General features: G+C 32.8%; 1 protein-coding gene across 1 annotated transcript in view; it reads left to right on the plus strand.

Annotated features, from left to right (window-relative positions):
* LOC122270387 (uncharacterized) overlaps nt 1–17,916 on the plus strand; it is a 30,675-nt gene extending 12,759 nt beyond the window's left edge. Inside the window, exons 3-6 of the mRNA XM_043047510.3 lie at nt 4,783–4,926; nt 6,135–6,226; nt 12,091–12,177; nt 17,684–17,916. Coding sequence (XP_042903444.2) covers nt 4,783–4,926; nt 6,135–6,226; nt 12,091–12,177; nt 17,684–17,712 — 352 coding nt within the window. The 3' untranslated portion in view covers nt 17,713–17,916. The remainder of the gene's footprint in view (nt 1–4,782; nt 4,927–6,134; nt 6,227–12,090; nt 12,178–17,683) is intronic.
* Nucleotides 17,917–21,258: the final 3,342 nt, after the last annotated feature.

Genomic DNA, 21,258 nt, shown 5'->3' on the forward strand with positions numbered 1-21,258 from the left:
CCCTCCGCGAAACCTTTCAATTTTCACCGGAAGGTCACAAATATTGGTAACTGAGAAGATTTGTTGATTTTGATCTTTTTCGATTAGTATTGTGAGAAAAAGTGGGAGGCACCTATAGGCCTCGCCCACTTTTCTCTTGAACTGTATTACTTTTTGGGTTTTAATGCCTGTCTTGGCCAATTCAAGGGAGATATGATCTGTATTGGTGCCAACTGGAAGTCCACGGACTAGAACTTTAATATGCTTGATTGGTAGTTCTGTTTCTGAAGTTGTGGGTGGAGCTGCAGTTGCATTGTAATCCTCCTTGGGTTGGGCTAAGTCAGGATCTACATTGGTTTCAGATAGTTGTAAGGAAGTGGCGACATCTAGTAGTGATGGAGGGCTGGTATTTGTAGTCATGGAGAAATTTTCTTCAGATTTCTCAGCGTTGTTTTGCTTTTTCGTTTTTTGGGAGGGGGTTTTGTGTTATTTTTGGATGAGTTTCCTGAATCGATGGACGATGCATTCCCAGTCAGTTCCAAAAGTTGGCCGCTTTCATGAATTTCCATGTCAGTGACTTCCGCTGATGTAGTCGGTATTTCGGGCCTATTTGGCACAGGCATGAGAGACTGCTCCAAATTATTTAGTTTCTCAAGTAGTTCTTTATTTTTCCTTTCATCTTCTTTAATTCTTCTTCCCATGTCTGCTAACTCTTTAGCCATTTCGGTTTCAAAATCCGAGCATTCCTCATCCGACGTTGAACCACGTGCAGGTCTTTCGGTCAACCGCTTTCCGCCACGTCCGTGGTGGTGATACGTAGCCATTGTTGCGTGATTGCAAATATTAACTTCAGCAGTGATGTTAACGTAGATTGAAAGCTACTATATCGGGCAGAATCGTTTAACTTAACTTGCATCTACTTATACTCTTAAAAACATACATGATTGCAAGAGTATGAAATAGGTATTACTCACTCAAAAGACACCAATGAAAATCCGAAAGTTCTACGACCTCCTAAAAGCATAAATTGTTTTTCCACGACATCACATCAGAGCATCAAAATCGAGTGTAATCGTATCAAATATTAATTCAGAAGTTCACGATCATATCCGACGCTCTAGCCCTTAACCCTTTCGCGCCGACTGTCACAAATACGTGACAGCAAAAAACTGTATCAATAAGGGTAAGAAGATAAAACTGGTAATCAAAGTATTTCTTTAGCAGTTTATTTGTGGGCGGAGTTATAATTTTTTGATTTATTTAATTCACCATTACTTTGTTCAAATTAAAACTATTTAGTTATACCTTGAATTAACATTGATTATATATATGATTAAACTAACAATAATTAAAATAAAAGCAAAGTAAGTCTGTCAAATTAGTAATGGCTACATTTAAGTTACCGTTTTTTATTTAATTGCAACTTGATTCTGAATTTGTACGAATGCTTTTCTGAATCACCCGCCCCCAAGGGGTTAATTGACACACCATGACCTGAAAAGCAGATCACTAAGGCTCTATGCAAATTACAAGCAGAACGACCTACTTTATCTCTTTGTCGTTTAAGGAATAGTGGCTGCTAAACGTTTAAAAGCCATCAGTTTTCAAAAAAGTACTTTCTCCTCTTAATTCCAGATCTAGTCAGAAATAACTAAATCATTGTGGTATCTGAGAATCTTTTAATTCACCCAGATAAATGAAAATTCTGAAAAAAGTTTCCCACCACAATGAATGTCTTAGAAAAAAAGGAACTGTCCTAAATATATGACGCTGGGCGTTAACCGGTTAAAGTATGCCGTAAATTAAATTTGAAACAAATAGTTGAAAGAAATATTGATTTTTGTTTGATAAGATACTTTGTAGACAGAAATGCTTTTTTGTGCCTATTCAATCATGTTCAATTCAATTCCTATTGCCATATCTGGTATCGTTTTCGAAATAAGATCACTACTTCCTAATGTTTCCACCAGATAGCTCTGCAGGTGGTTTCGTCAAGTAGTGCAAAGGAAGTCACCATAGACGAGTAAACTTGTCTAACTAACGCGATGTAGTGCGGGTTTGAATCCAAACGTAAGCGTGGATGCATCTTCGTGATTTCCTTTTCTAACTTCTGCTATTTGTCCCTCTCTTTGTCAAGGTTTTTCCTCTGTTTGTTAATCTAAATATATAATCTTGTCATGAAGAATTATCTGGACTTAAGAACTGACAAGTAACTTAAATATTTTAAAAGTTATAAAACTTTTTTAAAAAATTTCCAATTTGACGACATTTTTCCACCTAGATAAAAATTATCAAAACCACTGCCGTGTTCTCTGTTTCTGCAAATTTTTATAAGCCCAGGTAATGCAGCATTGGAGTAAGTTTTTAAATAATAAAAAATTAGACCACAAAGGCTTTTCACTTTCACAAAACTGAGGCTTTTCTCCGTATTGATGTTTTTTGCCATTTTCAAAATAAGCGTAGATAGCGCTGGCCTTGGGCTAAACTTGACCTAACAGTCATGAGTAACAGTTGCAAACTCACAACAGTCATAAAAATAGTATACTATTCGCAAGAAAGCATCGTTTCATATTACGACAGAACCTTTGAAAAACAGCCTTAAGCATATTTCAAAGAAAATAATACCACATTTTATAAAATTTCTATGCTTTAATGAAATATACCTAGATACAACGTTTTTGACTGCAATCTTCCATAGATTAAAAAAAAATAATGGATAACCACTTTTTTTTTGTAATAATAATCACTTCCAGATAACAGACTTAAATGTCCACACTGTATACGTTTATAGCTGCAGTTACGAAGTCGGTAGATTTTCATTTATGTCATTTCATAACTTTGCAATAGCATCGAACCTAAAACCTCAGTCTCAGAATTAAGATAATTTTAATACTAACAATTAATATTATGCAAATACAGAAATGGAGAAAAAGAAAGTAAGGTAATGTTTTGCCATTTTTCAATCCAATGCTTCCTCTTAAAGTTCAGTCATTATTGCATTGAAATCAGAACTAAGGATAAGATAGATCAGCTGCTGTGATTTCATCACATCAACAGGTGAAATACAACCTAATTATATATTCGTTAGGCTAACAAGTCCAAAAATGAAAGTCTCCATAGTATAAACAGCTGTTACTGTAGTCAAAATGACACGTGTAAAATTAATGATAAAAAGATTTTTAGGATTTTCATGTTATTAAAGGAGTTTTATATTTAATTAAAGACATTTTAAAATGTAATGCTATTGCTCTATTGATTTTAAATCTTTTTTTTGCTTATACAGGGTTATTTTTTTTATTTATTTTCTGTGGTTGCATTTATGTTTATTTCTTCTAATTATTTTAATTTTGATTCTTTAAGTATAAGGTTACGTTTGAGTTGATTAAAACTGTAAGTTTAATTATTAACAACACAACGTGAATCTCGAGTTGCTTAATATGTTGTTATGTTAGTATTAAACAAATGATGACACAGATGTAGTACGACTGATTTTACTCTTGTGCAAACAAAAAAAAGTGGACACGAATTATAAAGCTGAAATCAATTTTTAAGTGCTTTTTTATTAATTAAATGATTATACCTATGAACAATTAGATTTACGTTGAAAAAAATCTGAAATTTCGGAATATAAAATAAAAAAAAAATAAAAAAATGCATACCTAAAAATTCGAAAATTATTTCATCATTACCAAATTAATTAATAAAAACAGGTAAGCCACAAGTAAAAAGTGGTAGAAACCCAATTTATTTTAAATTATTCATTATTTTCTCAATCACTCATTCGTAACTACCACTAGGATTTACGTTTTAAATTATTTGTATTTAAATTAAAATCTATAAATTCAATTGTAATCTGAAAAAAAAAAGAAGATAGCTTAAAATGTTACCAATGTTTAATATTTAGTCACCCGGTCAACCTTGCAAAAATCATTTATTTTATCTGAATTCCTCATTATATTAAATTTTTGTCCATTGCCTGAAGGTATTATAATTTATTTTATTATATTTTGCAATTATAATTTAACGAATCAACCAAAAGATATGAATAGAAATATGACAAATTAAAATAAAAAAGTTGCAAAACCTTACCGTTTTGCTACTCTTATGTAATGTTATTTAACCGTTATACATTAAGCCAGCTTTCATGGTTTAACCGTCACTTTTTCCACTTGAATCCGATCACCTGGTAACAGTTGAGCTTACTTTTTCAATTTATTACTATATTATCAATACTATTTCAGGCCGGAATAGCCTGGTTGGTAGCGCACTGGGTCCATGTCCAAGAGTTTGTGGGTTCGATCCCCGCCGGCCGAAGACTCCCCGTGCTGTAAATGGTGACTGATGCACGTTAAATCTGTTGAGTCGCAAAGTCCCCCATGTTCCCATTACTAATCAATACCTCTGAGGGTACTGATCCAGGAGTTTCCTTGTCTTCTAGATTGGTTCAAAATTACAAGGCTACGGTGTTAGTATTAGTAGTCAAAAAACCATAAATCGGGTCGGCTGTTCAACGACGGTTTTAAAATAAAATAAAATACCTCCGTGGCGATCAATCTCAAGTTGTACCGAAACTAGAGATTGATCGTTCTTCAAGTCCATTCTATGGATGAATGAATTGAGTATGATTGGTTCCTCCCTGTAAAATAGGAATGTGTGGCTGAAGTCGTATTCTTGTCCATAGATGGCACCACTTTGAAAACAAGAAACGCGCCCTCTGCATTACAACTTCGTTAGATATCAAGCAAGCTTGCTGATATTGGTAATCGGCATAAGTAACAATGATTGGTTTATTTATTTTTGTAGGGAGAATGTATGCACAACTACCAAAGAGATAGAGGATCCAAAAGAACTGCAGGAATGGTTTGATGAAGCCTCTCCAAATATAGACTACAACCACCAAAGTGAACAGTGCCAGGGAACGAGTTCAAAATATGTCTGCTTCAAGAGGTAAGAATTTCCACTCCTATACTAGAACATGTAAAAAAGCTATTCTTTTTCCCAAAAAAGCAGCAAAATGGTTTAAGCGTCCCGGTGTGTAGTTTATGATATAATCGTTTTCTTTTATTTTTTTAATGGGATATCTGCACGGGACGTCCAGTGGGTTGCTCGATCCTAATTGGGTGCTGAAACGTGGCATTTGTTTACGTTAGCAACTGCTCTTTCCATTCCATTTTGAGTAAACCCAGTCCATCAAGCATCAATTCTCTTAAGCGACACATTCTTTATTCTTTTACAAAAATTTCAATTCTTTCACTGTATATTTTTTTACATAATGCAAAGACTAACAGGAAGCCACGTAGAACATAAACAAACAATTTATGCATCGAAGTTGTCAGGTACACAAAACAAAAATACATCACGGTTACAATAAAATACATAAACAAATAATAAATCTAAGTTAGGTAAAAGACGTAGGCACCAAAGAATTACATTTTAACAAATTCGTTGTAGGATACGGTGTTGCATTTAATTAACTTCATGTTTATTAACATTCTAACTTATGTGAAGATACTGAGTTTGACTTTAATACGCTTTTTGTTTATATGCGATGAGCTGGCGCTAAGGTCATAAGTCACGTGTCTCTGTGTCAGTGATCGTCTTCTTGTTGAGTTGCAAGTACCCAACTGAATTTATAAAATAGTAAAAATGTTTCGTTTCAGAGAAAAAGGGAAAACCGAGAAATTATAATTGGTACTATTAAATAGATCGAGGGAAAATTATTCTTTCTCACAGCTCATGAAGGGAAAATTAAAAAATGTTAATTAATGCATAAGTCAAAAATAGATTAAAAGACAGGATGTGAATGTTGAAGTATGAGAAAAAGCGTTTTGCTCAATCAAGACTCTAAATAGAAACCCGTGCAAATGTTTCAGTAAAAATATTCTGGCATGCAGCAAAAATTGCTCTTTATATTTCATCCAGTTAGGAGTGCTTTTTCTGCTGATGAACTTTTTATCAAAAGTTTGAAAAATATTGAGAACAAAATCTCCTTTCCTAAACAGAACGCAGTAAAATGTATATTTCAGTCTCTTTCCGTTTTTCTTAAATTCATTTTTCAAATTGGCGATCCATTTCTGTGGAAGCCGGTATGTGTACATTGTATACTGAGTAATAAACAATGAAGTAAATTTTCTCGTATTTGAATGTGCTTACAGGTACTCAAGCAATGGGGTGTCAAAGATGCAAATTACTAAATATGAGTGTTGCCATGGTTTCGTACGCAACGGTGGTTCTGGATGCATTGAAAGTAAGTACCCTTTATGACTGTAATTTTGTTCAAAACAATCTTAAATTATACAGGGAGCTCTGTCATCACCACCCATAATTTACGTTTTTAGAATTCTTGACAGGAAATATGCACGTTAGGACTCATTCGCCACTGAGGTGGATCGTATATGAAATAGAATTATTTTTTTATGAGTGCCAGCTGCTCTCCAATAACTTTCTAAAAGGCAATTAACATATGCAACGTTTTGAGCGGAGTATCTTCGATCACCTAAACTAGTGCAAAAGCACCTTCACTGTAGATCTCACAACCCGTCAACTAAACTCTAAGTGTTGTGTTTGGTCGTGGTCACACTTTGGTCAGGTCGCTTTTAAATGATTTTCAGAAAAGGGTGTAACAGTGAATCGGCTGATGTGATGTAATGCGAAGCGTTTGTCAATATAAGCAGCAATCATACCTTGCTTAAGTAACAGCACAAAATACACAGAGAATACAATAAACTGTCCAGAAAAAAATAATACGAAATGCACACAATATTAAAATGATATAAATGAGCACGCGGGGGGGGGGGCAGTCGTGTCGAGTCAACAATCTAAACTGCTGTTTGTAGAAAATGCAACACCATGAAAGAATCATCAGAATCAAATGAAATTTAATGCAGAAACGACTTGTACTGATACAAATAAATGATGAAATTTTCAAAACAAAAGAAACAAATTAAGCGTCCGAAATCAGTATTTGGTGCAGCCACCACGCGCTGCGATAAGTGCTGCTATACGACGTGGCATGGAGTCAAACAGATGTTGAATATCTGCTTGAGGAAGAGAATTCCATATCGCTTGTATGCGCAACCAAAGTTCGTCTTTGGAAACTGCAGGAAGCGGATCACGAGTGAGACGCCGACCAACCATATCCCACACGTGCTCAATAGGCGACATATCCGGCGAATAAGCAGGCCAAGAAGAAGTTGCATGCGTTGTGCTGAACAGAAGTCTCTAACAGTCCGCGCAACATGTGGGCGTGCATTATCCTGCTGAAAGATAGCTCCAGGGATGCCTTGAAGGAAAGGAACGACTTCGGGCTGTAGCACTTCACGGACGTATCTGTTGCTATTGAGATTACCCTCAATTCGTGTCAAATTGGATCGTCCATGATACGAAATCGCACCCCAGACCATAACTCCGGGTGTTCGACCACTATGTCGTTCAATAATACACTCAAAAAGGCAGCGTTGACCGGCATAACGTCTAACACGAACACGGCCATCATGGGTCCACAAATTGAAGCGTGATTCATCTGAAAAGACAACTTGGTGCCAATCAGCTCGCCAGTCTCTGTGCTCAAGAGCCCACTGCCGACGCAGCCGTCGATGATCCGCCGTGAGGGGAATCCTGTATAATGGCACCCTTGCACGCAATCCACGGCGCAGCAGACGACGACGAATTGACGAAGCCGACAATTGTACACCTGTAGCAGTAGACCAATGTGCTGCCAGCTGCCTGGAGGAAGCTGTGCGATCATTCACCGCCATGCGGAGCAGGTGTCGATCATCGCGCTCTGACGTCACCTTCTGTCGTCCAGTGCCTGTTTTTCGAGTTGTTCGGTGCTCGTCGGTCCACTGCTTCCAAACTCGCATCACTGTGGAACTGTTCCGCTGCATACGAGCTGCTATTGCGCGATAGGAAAATCCTCCTTCTCGAAGGCCGATTATCCTCCCTCGTTCAAACTCCGTAAGTTGCTTGAATTTCTTATTCTTCCGTCGTGGAGGCATACTCAGGTCTCACTAAACGTTTGCCACTAACAAATAATCATAGACTATTTTCAACGTCCCGCTACAGCACTTTATTTATACGCTTTCAGCATCAATTCAGAGGGCGCTGCGCGCGCCACGCACGCGCGATGGCTCTGAAACTTTATTAATTTGCATAATATCCTATAATTGACATTTGCTGCGAATTTCATTTGATTCTGATGATTCCTTCATGGTGTTGCATTTTCTACAAACAGCAGTTTAGAATGTCCATCCTACAGTGGGAGTCAAATGAGAAGTCGCTTTATGACAGGACAATCTGAAGATTCTTTGAATCTCCAGGTTTTAAGAACTAAAGAGCAAATTTCCGATTTATCTTGAATTTAACCGCAACCTCGTAAGTAAAATTAAAAGTACTAAAATAATTTTAATTATTGGACGTATTCATCCATCAGATAATTCTTATACAAAAACAGCTAGTGGTGGGTAAAATATTAACCTCCTACTGGTCAGACCGGGGTTCAGCTCATCGTCCTAATAACTGGGTGTTTTTTCAGACTGCTCTGTCTTCCAGCTTGTCTTAATGGATCGGAATCCCCTCCAGTCTAATATAATTCTTGACGCAATTTCAGAGCCAGAAAAGTCCTAGCCCGGATTTTGCGAAGACTGTTAAAACTACCAACTCTTTAATCTGAATTAGGTTAGTTCCCCGTATATCGTATGACATATCAGGAAAAGGTTTTGTTAAAAACGAGGAAAGTTTGGTGATAATCGAGTATCCACTTTTTACAGTGTGTGTCCTCTCTGGCAACGCACATTCCAAAAGTATTACAAACGATTAAAAATGCTTCCAAACGTCTATCGTTTTTTAAAGAATTGGTGGACTTGTTTATTAAACAACATAGATTTAAAAAATATCTCCTTACTTTGAATTGGCGATTAACGGTTGCAGCTTTCTAAATGGTGTGCATCTAAAATGTCATGTCAAACTTTGCTGTGCCGGAAAGGGTTCAACAAGAAATGATATTATTAATTAATAATTCAAAATTAGAAATATGTCAATTTCTTCTCTTCTAATTTTTATTTGGTTACCTTAAGTTTCCAAGATCTATTTTATTTTTCACCTACCATTGACTAGGGATTCTCTGATAAGTCTGGTCATTTCCAAAATTATATAAAAAAAAAAAAATCTGTACAAAATATCCATTAAATATATTTATTCAAAAATATTAGTTGCAGAAATTATATTTTAAAAATAAATAGCCTTTCTTCAACTGCCAATGCATTTACAAAAAAATTCGAAACCGTTAAAAGGTTGTGTAACATTTTGACTTTATAAGGTAAACATTATTATATAAAGCTAATTTAGATCTAATAGACCTTATTTTATAAAACCTGATGATTTTATTGATAAACAAAAAAGGGGCGATTTCCTCCAAGAAGGAGAATCGAATTGTGAATAATGCAAAATTGACACGGACGACTAAAAATGTAAAAAGTAGTGATTAATCAAATTCAAAATTTTAATTAAAAGAGAGAATTAGCAACTTTTTCTAGCATATTTTCTTTAGTTTCCGATTGAAAGGAAATGCAAAGAATGTTTTCGCTTTTAATATAAAAAATTTTAAATGTTAGTCATAGCGGTACATACTATTGAATAATTAACCCCTTAACTTGTGCGCTCGAGTTAATTCGAGCTCACAGATTTTTTTCAAAAAATCTGTGCTTTAAGGGGTTGACAAATAAAAAAATAGATTAGGTTTATACCGTTATTAAAATTTTTGTCGCCTGTGGCATCCATGATAATGGGTTCAACAAAAGTCTGGTGTTGTTGATATTTTGGGGGCATTACTCTTATTTTTATATCCTCAGAAAATTACTAACATCCATTTAAACAATTACTACAATCTCTATCAATTTAGCTTCGATTGCATTCGGCAAATAATAGACACTCCAGATTGTCGCATAAAACAGTTAAGGGTACTAGGTGCCCGGATACTAGGGGTGTACTTATGTTAGAAATAGTTAATCCTCTTTATCTTGTGATTTTTTTTTTTTTGTTGAGAAAATTGTTTTAGGTAAGTACACTCTGAAGAAGAGTGCTTTTTCAAAGATAGTCTGCTCATTCATTTTCATGGAATGCATATTAATTAACGTTTTAGTTTAACCTTATTGTCCTATTGTATTATAACTATTAGTAGCTATTATGAAATTATTTTCTGCTTTAATGACAAATTTACTACTAAAGTACTTTACTATTTACTGAGTACCTGATACTAAAGTATCAGGTACTCAGATTTAAAAGTATCAATCAGGTCTGTTTATCATCATTTAAAGCAATCAAAAGGTCAGCTGACCACAATGTGTTACCTAAATTTTTAAAAAAACGTATAGGATGGATGTACAAAGACGTATAGGATAACAAAGTGAGAGAACCCTATGCATATCAGCTTTATTTTGAGAAAAACAAAGAAATGGTTGCAATTAAATCGTAAAATCTATTTGACTGAAGAACAAAATTGATTTTCTCGCGGTTTTGTAAATTATCACTTACATTAACTATACAAATATCGAAGTAAAATTTTATTTCGAGGATTTCTTATAATAAAATATGACTAAAGCGTCATCTGGTTTACTTTCTATATCATGTGGTGGCTCTCTATTTTGTAAGAGGAGATAGATAAGCAATATTACCAATTCACGTAAAAAAGTCCAGCCACGAAAAGCCGTATATATGTTACTGTGGTTGACCGAAATGGGTGATTGTTGACATCCACCGGTGAATATTGACAATCACATAGTCACTTTGGTAAATGTTCGAAATATATAACACAGGTCTAGTTAAGTGCCACTGCACGGTATATATTTGCCCGGTATGCCCTGCACCGATGTTTTTGTAATGTTAAGTGCCACTGCCTGGTATGCATATAACCGGTACTCCGAACATTGATGTTTCTCTTAATCTATCCTAAGCAGATATTAAAATATCGAATAAATATGATGATATCAACGAATAAATTAATATCAAATCGGATGTAACAAATATTTCAGACATTCACCAAAGCGACTATGTGATTGTTGACATTTACCGGTGAAAGTCGACATTCTCTTGATTTCGGTCATTCACGGTAACATATATGAAAAATATCTCTTATCCTTGAAAAAGAAGTGGTCGTATTTGTTTCTTAGCTTATAGTAGATTTTTATTTTATTTATTTCTGTGACATATCCTGACATATTTATTTCTGTGACATATTCTGTGACATATCTATTAATTTCTGTGACATATCACTTTAAAGAAAGCAATATCTTTTTTTTTCCCACATACATTCGCAAGGCGGCTTATAAGCCCTTGTCAAGTTGAAGAACAGATAGCACAAATTACAGAAGTGCATAGCAGACATGCACCCAGAGTTACGATGAGATTTGAACCCACTAATTCTATACTACAAAGCATTTTTGACGGATAAGCGATTCCCTTCGGACAGAGAGGTCCTAGCAATTTTCGTTTATTTACTTTTTGTTACACATGTATGCGCGGTCTTGTCTTCAAGTTACAATTCATGACTCAGAAGCTCTTAAGTTGAAGAATAGACACACTTTAGAGAACTATATTTAACAATGCAACCGGAGTTATGTTGGGATTCGATCTCGCTTCTTCCTTGCTACAGAGCATTTGACGAATTAGCAAGACCTTTTGACTATCTTATTTCTTCAAAATTAATCCTAATAATTAAACTCTTGTGCTACCACTAATTTTATATACATATATAAAAAACGAATCTTCAATAGGATGCTGGACTCAAATCTGTTAAAGTGTAAATAAAAATATATCTAATATATGGTCATACTTTTAGTTTTGTAGTTAGTTTTTATTTCTTCCCCATCATTGTTTCCACCCTGTCATTAAACACCCATCACCAGCAAATCAGGTTGAATGTAAATGAAAACATAGTGCTGATGAATCAAAACATATAGTTCTTAGTTTTGAGTTTTTTTCTTCTTCAGCTTTAGTGTTAGCTTGTGTTAGAATACAAGCGTTAAATAATAGCTTTAGTTAACAATAATGCTATAACATTGCTATGCTCATGCTTGCCCAACTAACATAGCTTCTGTTTTACTAACCCTTACCTAGGTCCAGCTACAACACAAAAATCAGGTGGACGCAGACCAGATTCATACTACTTTTATCCCATTCAAGCAACCACAGACTCTTCTAGAAGTAAGTATAGATTGTTTGTTATAGAATTATTTCAACAATTGAGGAGGTCAATATTAAAAGGAAGTATGTTACAAATCCGCACTTCCGAGAAAAATAAAAAAAAACTGTGGAAATTGTGGAAAGATTGTTTTAATTGCTTCCAAATTGTTGGGTTCGCTTCTTTAGGCAGTCTAGAAAATTACTGGGTATTTGGTAATCGGTGAGGGATATTCCAAAGCCAACAACAAAACTATTTATTATTATTATAACCTAAAAATGTTACATACCCCTTTTAACATTGACCGCGTCAATTTGATTTGAGACCAATTTTAAAATCTAGTCAAATAAAAAACAATGGTAGCCTATAATAAAATAGCATAAAATAATTTAAATTTTTTTTCTTCAAATTTTTATTATAATCAGGACCTATATTTTATTTTATTATTATCCTATATTATATCTTATCCCATATATAAAGGACCTATATTATATTTTATCTATATTTTATTATAATTTATATAACTCCTTCAGGACCAGCAGAATTTGAACGGCGCATTTCATCAGGTCCGCAGAGAGTATACATACTAATTCAAGATAAAATACTAAAATACCGTATTGAAATCTCCTCCGTGAGATTTTGGGCCAATAGAATCAGAAAGGCTTGTTTTATATATGATACCCTGGTTGCGAAGGTAGACTCCCGCTATTACGTATATGTAACACAGTTCTAAAGAGGTTAATATTTTTGGGGCGGAAATTCGTCGCAAAAATGGTAAAAAGCTGGCAGTTAAGCTCGTGATACGGTAATAAAGCGCTGGTTAAATTTAAAAAAACCTGTTTTATTTATTGTTTAACTATGACTTTACAAACCGTGATTGGACACTGGTGTTGAAGCCCTGAGCTCTGTCATTGCGTAGGACCGGAGTTCCATCTCTAATGGCAGCTTGAAGCCTACCCAACTTGCTTGGAACATTGATGCGGTTAGAGTTCAGTTTGGACCACATTGCAGAGTGTCCAGTAATCTCTCACTATCATTATAGCGGAACATAAGTTTTGGTTATAAAATGTATTTAATGCTTTTAAAAAGTTAACATGAAGCATTCCTTATCACAATAATTCGATAACTCAAACACATAAGAAGGTGAGATTTCCGTATCGTAATCTGTGGCAGAATAATCGCCAAGTTTTGGTAACTTCCGGGTAGTTACCCCCCGAGAAATTAAAAAAAAAGAAGGAAAAAAAAACATCTCAGAAAGGGACTAACTCCAAAGGTATAACTCGTAACCACCCCTGAGCAAACATCTAGATGTTTTTTTTTTCTTTTTTAAATTTCAAGTTTAAAATCTATTTGACACCTTGGCGATTGAAGTTTGCGCGACAGATCACGATACGAAATATACTCCATATAAAAAGTCAAGTTATAGCCAGGGTGAAAATTGATAGCATTTAAGTTGTTGCTGAACCTGGGTACATTATTTTAGTTATCACTATAACAATTTTGAGAGAACACTGCATACCCTGACATTTCCACCCACAACTTCAATTTGAAAAGAAAAAAAAATGAAAAAAAAAAACACGACGAATGATTGTAGTACTGACACATTGTTAACACATTGCAAGCGGGTCACAGGTCGTGTGTTAACACATTGCATGCGAGAAGAAATTATCCATTCGCTATTACCACAAACATAAATATACAGTATATATATGTAATGTAATCAGTACTACAATCAGTCGTCGTTATTTCTTTTTTTAAATTGAAGTTGTAGCTACAATGACAAGTTTGCTCCAACTTTTATGAAATCTTCCCAACCACTTTTTAACAATTTTAATCTATAATAGCTGTAATAAATTTTTCGGACAAGTTGTCAGTATGCAACTTTCATGACACCCCCAACAATTGTTTGGCTGTTGTAAAAGTGTCTAAAATTTAAACTCTCTAAATTCTTCAAAACTGAATTATTTGGAATAAGCACGTTTTTGACTGAAAAGTATTTCCTGTGGCCAAAATTGAATTTAAATTTGCTCTCCAAATATCACTGCACTTTAAAGAATAAAAACAGTAATTTGATCAAAATTGACTTCTAGATGGTTCACTAAAAAAATCATTTATTATATTATAATTTCATAGCATCAAAATAATATTTTACCTTGCTAGTACAATATATTTAGTTTCGTGTGAACCTGTAAATTATTTTTAGATTTAGCATAAATTATTTTCAGATCCAGTGTAAATTTTAAATTTGGGAAAACTACAAACTTGAATAATTTTTGACGAATGACTCTTTAGATTACTCACATTGAATGCCACTCTAATTTTACGTGGTTTGCCCGTCTGGCCAAACGGTAAATAACTACAAACTAGATTTGCAAGTTTAGACAGATTTTGCTAGTATTTTAAAGGGTTTAGCATGGGGCCGTTCAAAAAGTACGTACATCCCGAAGGGGGGAGGGGATTTGCTATTTTGTACGGTTTTGTACGATGGGGAGGGGGGAGGTATCATACAAAGTACGTACATTATAAGCATGCACCAAATTTAAATGTGACTTTTTCCTACACATGTATTATACATATGTTTGTTCTTGTATTTTTTTCACACGGTGACCACAGTTCTCAAAAAAAGGATTGTAGGAAATTATTATATTGATCAGATAAGATTATTTTATTTATTGATTCAAAGATAAAGTTGGGTGTTATTGTTTAAATAATTTAAATGAATTAATTATTTTAAATAAATATTTAATTTTATTTAAAACATAAATATTTTAATTTTTATAAAAAAAGGGGGGTAGACTAATAAAATGTGCGTACTCTAAGGAGGGGGAGAGTAAGACCTTATGTACGATAATGTAAGAAGGGGGGGGGGTTTAAATTTCTCAATTTTTGTGTAAATACTTTTTGAACGGCCCCCATAATAAAAATGAAGAGAGTGATGAATTATATAAACCTACGAATTGTTTAGAAATAGCGACTGATAAAAATCTACTAAATTGAATTTATTAAACCAAGAAACACAATTAATAAACTACCACTTGAAAATATTTATTCGCTGTCCGGAGCAAGTTGGCATGTCTGCGAAAATGTAACATTTAATTTTGACGCAGAAAACACTTTTTTGGGATAAGTGGTATGACTTTCATGTTAGCCTAACACGAAGCATTAGCTACCACTTTAGTTTTGGATCAAAATTTAGATATTTATAATATTAATATGAACACGGCTGTCTTAAGTCAATTTGTCATATTAAATTTCATTGTTTTATTATTTCACAAACAAACGGCTTAATTTTTTTTATGGTTACCACAATGTATTCGAATGAACTTCAATGTATGTCACAATTAAATATGTGCTAGTTAAAATATAGAATTTTAATTAGTGAAATATGTATCAATTTATGTTATTATTTATTTATGTCAACTTATGTATATATATGTCAAATTATGTTTATATTTATATATATCAACTTATTCGATGAATCAGATATTCAAATGTTATATTTACTCAAGCAAAGTGCTTGTTTTTCTATTAGCTACCACATCGACTGCTAAATTCAAAATGTTATTACTATAAATTTTCTGTAAATTTCTAGATGTATGGGATAGGGGCCGCTAAGTGGCCCAGGTGCCCAATTTTTGTAAATAAAGTAAGTAAGTAACACGGCTGTCTCGTTATTCTAACATAAATTTTAAGAATGAAATAATGGAGCTACCAGTCTTAACCTTTTCTAAAAGACTTTACGGGAATGTTGGCCCTTAGTAGGATTAGCTCAATCGTTTCTCAAAATGAAAAGTATATTTTGGCTTCGAAAGCCATTGTAATTCGCAATGTCAGTATTCGCATTGTCCTTAAAGCATTAAAAAAATTGATAGCTAAGTAAAGATAGTAAAATGTATTTTAACACATTTTTATTCCCTCCACTGTATTTATTAAATAAATATACCAAGTCGCAAAACGCGAATAAAACTATTTTTGTGTGTTCGATATTGTACTATTTTCGTCAAACCATTTTAGTAACGATAATAATATTTAAAAAAAAAGTAAAATTTACTCGAATTATGTGTTTTTAATAACCACGGCTTCGCTGGTTACCAGCTTACCGTGTTAAGGTTACCAGCTTTCTCAAAAAACTAGTAGAAAAAGTTTTAACAAAGCGTTCCAAATAGCTAATAATCCAGTAGCTCCAGTTAGCTAATAATCGTACACTCAACACTGAGTTTAAAATCCGGTTAAAAAATTAAATATTCGGAGGAAATTAAATTCAGGTACTTATTGTTGCTAAATGAACAGGCATTTAATACCTTTATCCATTGCTGGCAAAATAAATAAATGTTTTACTGTTAAATAAGATATTTTTCTAAAAAATATTTTTTTAAATGTCGCTCAAAATCTTCGTTTACTAGGTTTTATAATAATACTAGTGGGCTGTGCCCCCTGCTCGCTAACGCTCGCCAACCCCCAAAAATTGCTACGCAATCTTATATGGTTTGCTTCGCAAACCAAGCTCGCTTCGCTCGTTACTAACTTAGGTACATTGCAAATGCACAAAATTCTAAGAATTCAAAACAATCATTCAAATCCATATAACAACTTTTTTTTAAAAAAATAATTACATCTTTTTAGTAAATACTAAGTCATTAAAATGAATTTGAATTCATATAAATGACATGTAATTCGTTAAACCTATTAGAAATGTGCTATAGTATAAAATCTTAAGATAAAATTTCTAAAACTGATATCTCTTTAAAAAGATTAAAATTTTGGCTATAACTAAGTCTATTAAAAATTGAAATAAGTGAATTGCAATGGAAAAACCTGCATAAACAAAACATTGAATTTCGGAAAAAATCTCATTTGGTGAGAATTCTCTCTCTTGTCAAAAAATACAAAATAAACTGACCTCAAATAAAACTCCAAGGACTTCGAATCAAATAATTAAAGAAACTACTATCACGTTTAATATAAAAGGAAAATTTATTAACTAAACAATAAAATTACAGCGTCGCAGTTCCAAAAAACAAATCTCACACTCAAAAAAACAATTTACATTCTAATTAGTCACCATAGCAACCACGAAACTCTTCTCGTTACCATCTATAAACTGATATATAATAAATTATTTATCAAAAAATACGATGCGCATAAGCACATAATATTTTACACTCTGGTTATTTCAGTTTCCGTTTTTATAAGCGCTATATGTTGAGCCTCCTAATCTAGATTTGGCATGTGACATTTTTATCGGCAATCATTGGTTGATTTTCTAGCGTTGCCATTCGGGGAGTTGTAATGAGGCTTTTTTTTATCGCCGTGTAAGAGAAATATATATATAGATTTTGTTTTGTTATAAATTTCAGAACATTGCTTTGCATCAATTTTTTTAAAAGTAGAATGACGTTTTGTTGATATTTCCGACAACAATGAAAAATTTTACAAATAATTTAATATCTGTATCTAAATTTTGAAAATATTGTTTACCTAAGTTTGAAAAGAAAATTAAGAAATAAATAAAAATAACTTTACTTTCAGGTGGTGTAGAAGCTGTACCTATCCAATAAAAGAATTGGTTAATGAACATTTTGGAGTGCGAAGGAAAATTTCTTTCGAAATGTGATTGTATATTGTATTGCATTTAATAAGAATTAAATGTTTTATTTTGTGATGATTGAACTATGTATTATTTTATGCTAATACATATTTTTATGATGAATAATAAATGTATTATTTTTTATGTTAATAAACAGAATTTTTAATCGTATAAATAGGCATGTTCTTTATTTGTAATTCGTTTGTAACATTAAATATTGTTAATAACAAGTTCAAAAATTTTTTTGCTGGACTTTTTGATGTGAAAATAGCTCGAAGATTATAATATACGTAAGATAGCGTAAAGTGCGCAAAATAATATACGGAACAGCTGGGATAACTTCTGATCTACTGATCGCACTTATGAGTCATGTCATACTTACATATACAAGAAAAATGTATATAATATACCTTATTATGTACAGTGCGCAAAGAAATTTATTAATTTGAATAACTTTTCATTTAATGATCTGATTTTCACGTACCAGGTCTCAATCTTAAAGGTAGGAGGGTCATTCCTCATATATGCTAATTAATTGGTGCAGACGATATTTTAAGTGAAGGAATCAGACACAATAAACTTACTTTCTAGAAATAAACATTTCTCAGCAGATTCGGATTTTCGACTCCAATTATGAGGAGTAATCGCAATTTGGAAAATAGGATCCAAATGTGGTGATTTGGTCACAACAACCGGTCTAAAATTAGGACCCTAGAATATTAATTTTACTTTTTGCGTATTTCGTACAAAATTATAATATTTGGTTATCAAAAGAATTTATATGAATAATTTATTATAGTAAATATATATAATTATTTATATTTGTATATATTTATACGAATAACAGTTTCTAATAATTATTGATTATTATTTTATTTACAAATAATATAAAAAAAATTTGAATTGAGCGATACACACATTTTTATTTTATCCATAATGTAATTTTATATAGCAAAATAAAACATTTGAAAGGGATCGATCGATCTGATAAATCCAATTTTAAGTATACGTCTTCGACTAATTACTCTCAAATTTCGTATTTTGACATTTAAAATTACGTTGTTAAAAATGATGTAAAAATTTGTATGACTTACAATTCAAAATGTTTTGTTTATCATTAAATATAATCTAATATATATAATTCTCTTACGTAACTCCCAAATTTTGGCTGTATTTCTTTTCCACCGGTGGCAACGTTTGCTTTGTTTTGTTTACGTTACTATTTCTCTTGCACTGCGAATCGATCAATTATTGACGCCAAAAATGTCACACGCCAAATCTAGCTGAGGTGGCTCAACATATAGCGCTTTTAAAAACGGAAACTGAAATAACCAGAGAACATCAGCTGCGGCAATCTCATACTATTAAGCTAGGCAGAAGTGAGTAGTCTTTTTCGATAGATCTCTATTTTAGTATTTTGTTGAAAGCGCTTTTTTTTCACGAATTTATATATTACGAATTTATTTGACGATTTTTGATTTATATCACGAATTATACTATAGCACATTTCTAATAGGTTTAACGAATTACATGTCATTTATTTGAATTCAAATTTATTTTAATGACTTAGTATTTACTAAAAAGATGTAATTTTTTTTTAAAAAAAGTTTTTATATGGATTTGAATGATTGCTTCGAATTCTTAGAATTTTGTGCATTTGCAATGTACCTAAGTTAGTAGCGACAGAAGCGAGCTTGGTTTGCGAAGCAAACCATATAAGATTGCGTAGCAATTTTCGGGGTTTGGCGAGCGTTAGCGAGCCGGGGGAACAGCCTACTAGTAATATATAATTATTAAAAGCTATTTTTTTGTAAGAAATTATTTTTGGAGTCACGAATTTTATAATTTTGTGCAAAAATTGTTCGAAGTCCTCGAGAAATGGCGAAATACGCAAAAAAGTAAAATTAGCATTTCGAGATCCAAACTTTTGACCATTATAATAAACATATTTCTAACTATTGGGGCAATAATTTCCAGATTGCGGATACCCTCTACATTTGAGGGTTCAGCATCCATATCTGTGACAAAAAAAGTAGCTTTTGGCGTCTAATTTCGTAAATTAAAATATCGTCTGCGCTGATTAATTAACATATTTAAGGCTAAGGTCACAAACCATTGATTGAGATTCTGTCATTAAATCAAAAGTTATTCAGGGTGTTCAGTTTATTTTTATTTTATATATTTTTTTGTTAAATGTACCTTAAATATAGCGTATTTGGGGGAAAATGTTTGTCAAACTAAACATATTTGAAAAACTCGTATCTAATTTATTAAGCGAAACAAAAATAACGAAATTTTAAAGCAATCTTCATTAATTTTTTTTTTCACAAACGTTTACAAATTATATTTACTTTGAAGAAAAAAATAATTCGCTTGTAGTTAATATCAAAGTTCTCTGAAAAGTTAATCACAAAGTGCCCCTATCTATGACTCTGGTTCTTAAAAACCAGTTACAATTTATCTAGTTTCATATGTCTTACTACTCATACTCATATGTGTTGGTTATCTTAGCATCAGCCCCGCTAGGGGCTCCAACTAATTCATATGTCTTACTAAATTAATGTTATTATATTAGAGGGTTTATATGGGACTTAAAATAGTGGTAGTAAATTTACGTTAATGCTGATGGGAAATTCTTTTTAATGTATTAGTATTCAATTGTTAGAGGTACAGAGTAGAATTCTCACACTGATATGTTTTTTTTAGTAATTTGGGGCAGTTTTTATAAATATATTTTTTAAAAAAAAACACCTTTTTTTTACATTTTTGACACCACTTTACTGAAACAGAAATGCCAACTGCTCCGGACACGGTAAAAGAATTTTAAAAAAAAACGGTAAATAACTATTTACAAACTATTTTAGCTTTCTTTTTACAAGGTATAGCATGACTTAAGTCCTTTCGTTCGCTGTGTTAGAGCTGGGCATCTGAGGCCTAAATGGCCCTTATCCCATTCATCATGAAATATCCCAAAGGGACATACATAGGAAAGTTATGACTAAAGTACTATAAAGTGGTGAATTACAAAAGCCAGCGAATTATTTAGAAATAGTGATGGATAAAAATCTACTAAATTGAATTTATTAAACCAAGAATCACAAGTGATAAACTACCACTTGAAAATATATATTTGCTGTTCGGAGCAAGTTGGCATCTCTGCTGAAATGACCAAACCATATCGCACGAAAAGTAATTCTCTTAGAAATTAAGGCGTAAACTTTGCTACCACTATAATACTCCGTTGAATTTGGCACAAAAGCAACCCCATTACCTCCTAATTTTAATGTCCAACCTAGTTCGGTACAAAATTTGAATAAAAGGAAACAAACAATTAGGATTAGAATGAATATGGCGCAAGATATTTCAGCAACGTAAAACATTTTGAGCGTTTCCTTTAACCACTAACCAGCCAGATTCACCGTTACCGTCAGAAAAGCCTTTTTTTCAAAAAATGGTAAATTAAATAATAAATATTTTATTCATTTATCTACTAATTTGGTTTAATTATATATAACAA

The sequence above is a fragment of the Parasteatoda tepidariorum genome, chromosome 10 (genome assembly GCF_982258835.1).
Source record: "Parasteatoda tepidariorum strain Cologne lab strain chromosome 10, Ptep-v5.0, whole genome shotgun sequence".
Classification (NCBI taxonomy): domain Eukaryota; kingdom Metazoa; phylum Arthropoda; class Arachnida; order Araneae; family Theridiidae; genus Parasteatoda; species Parasteatoda tepidariorum.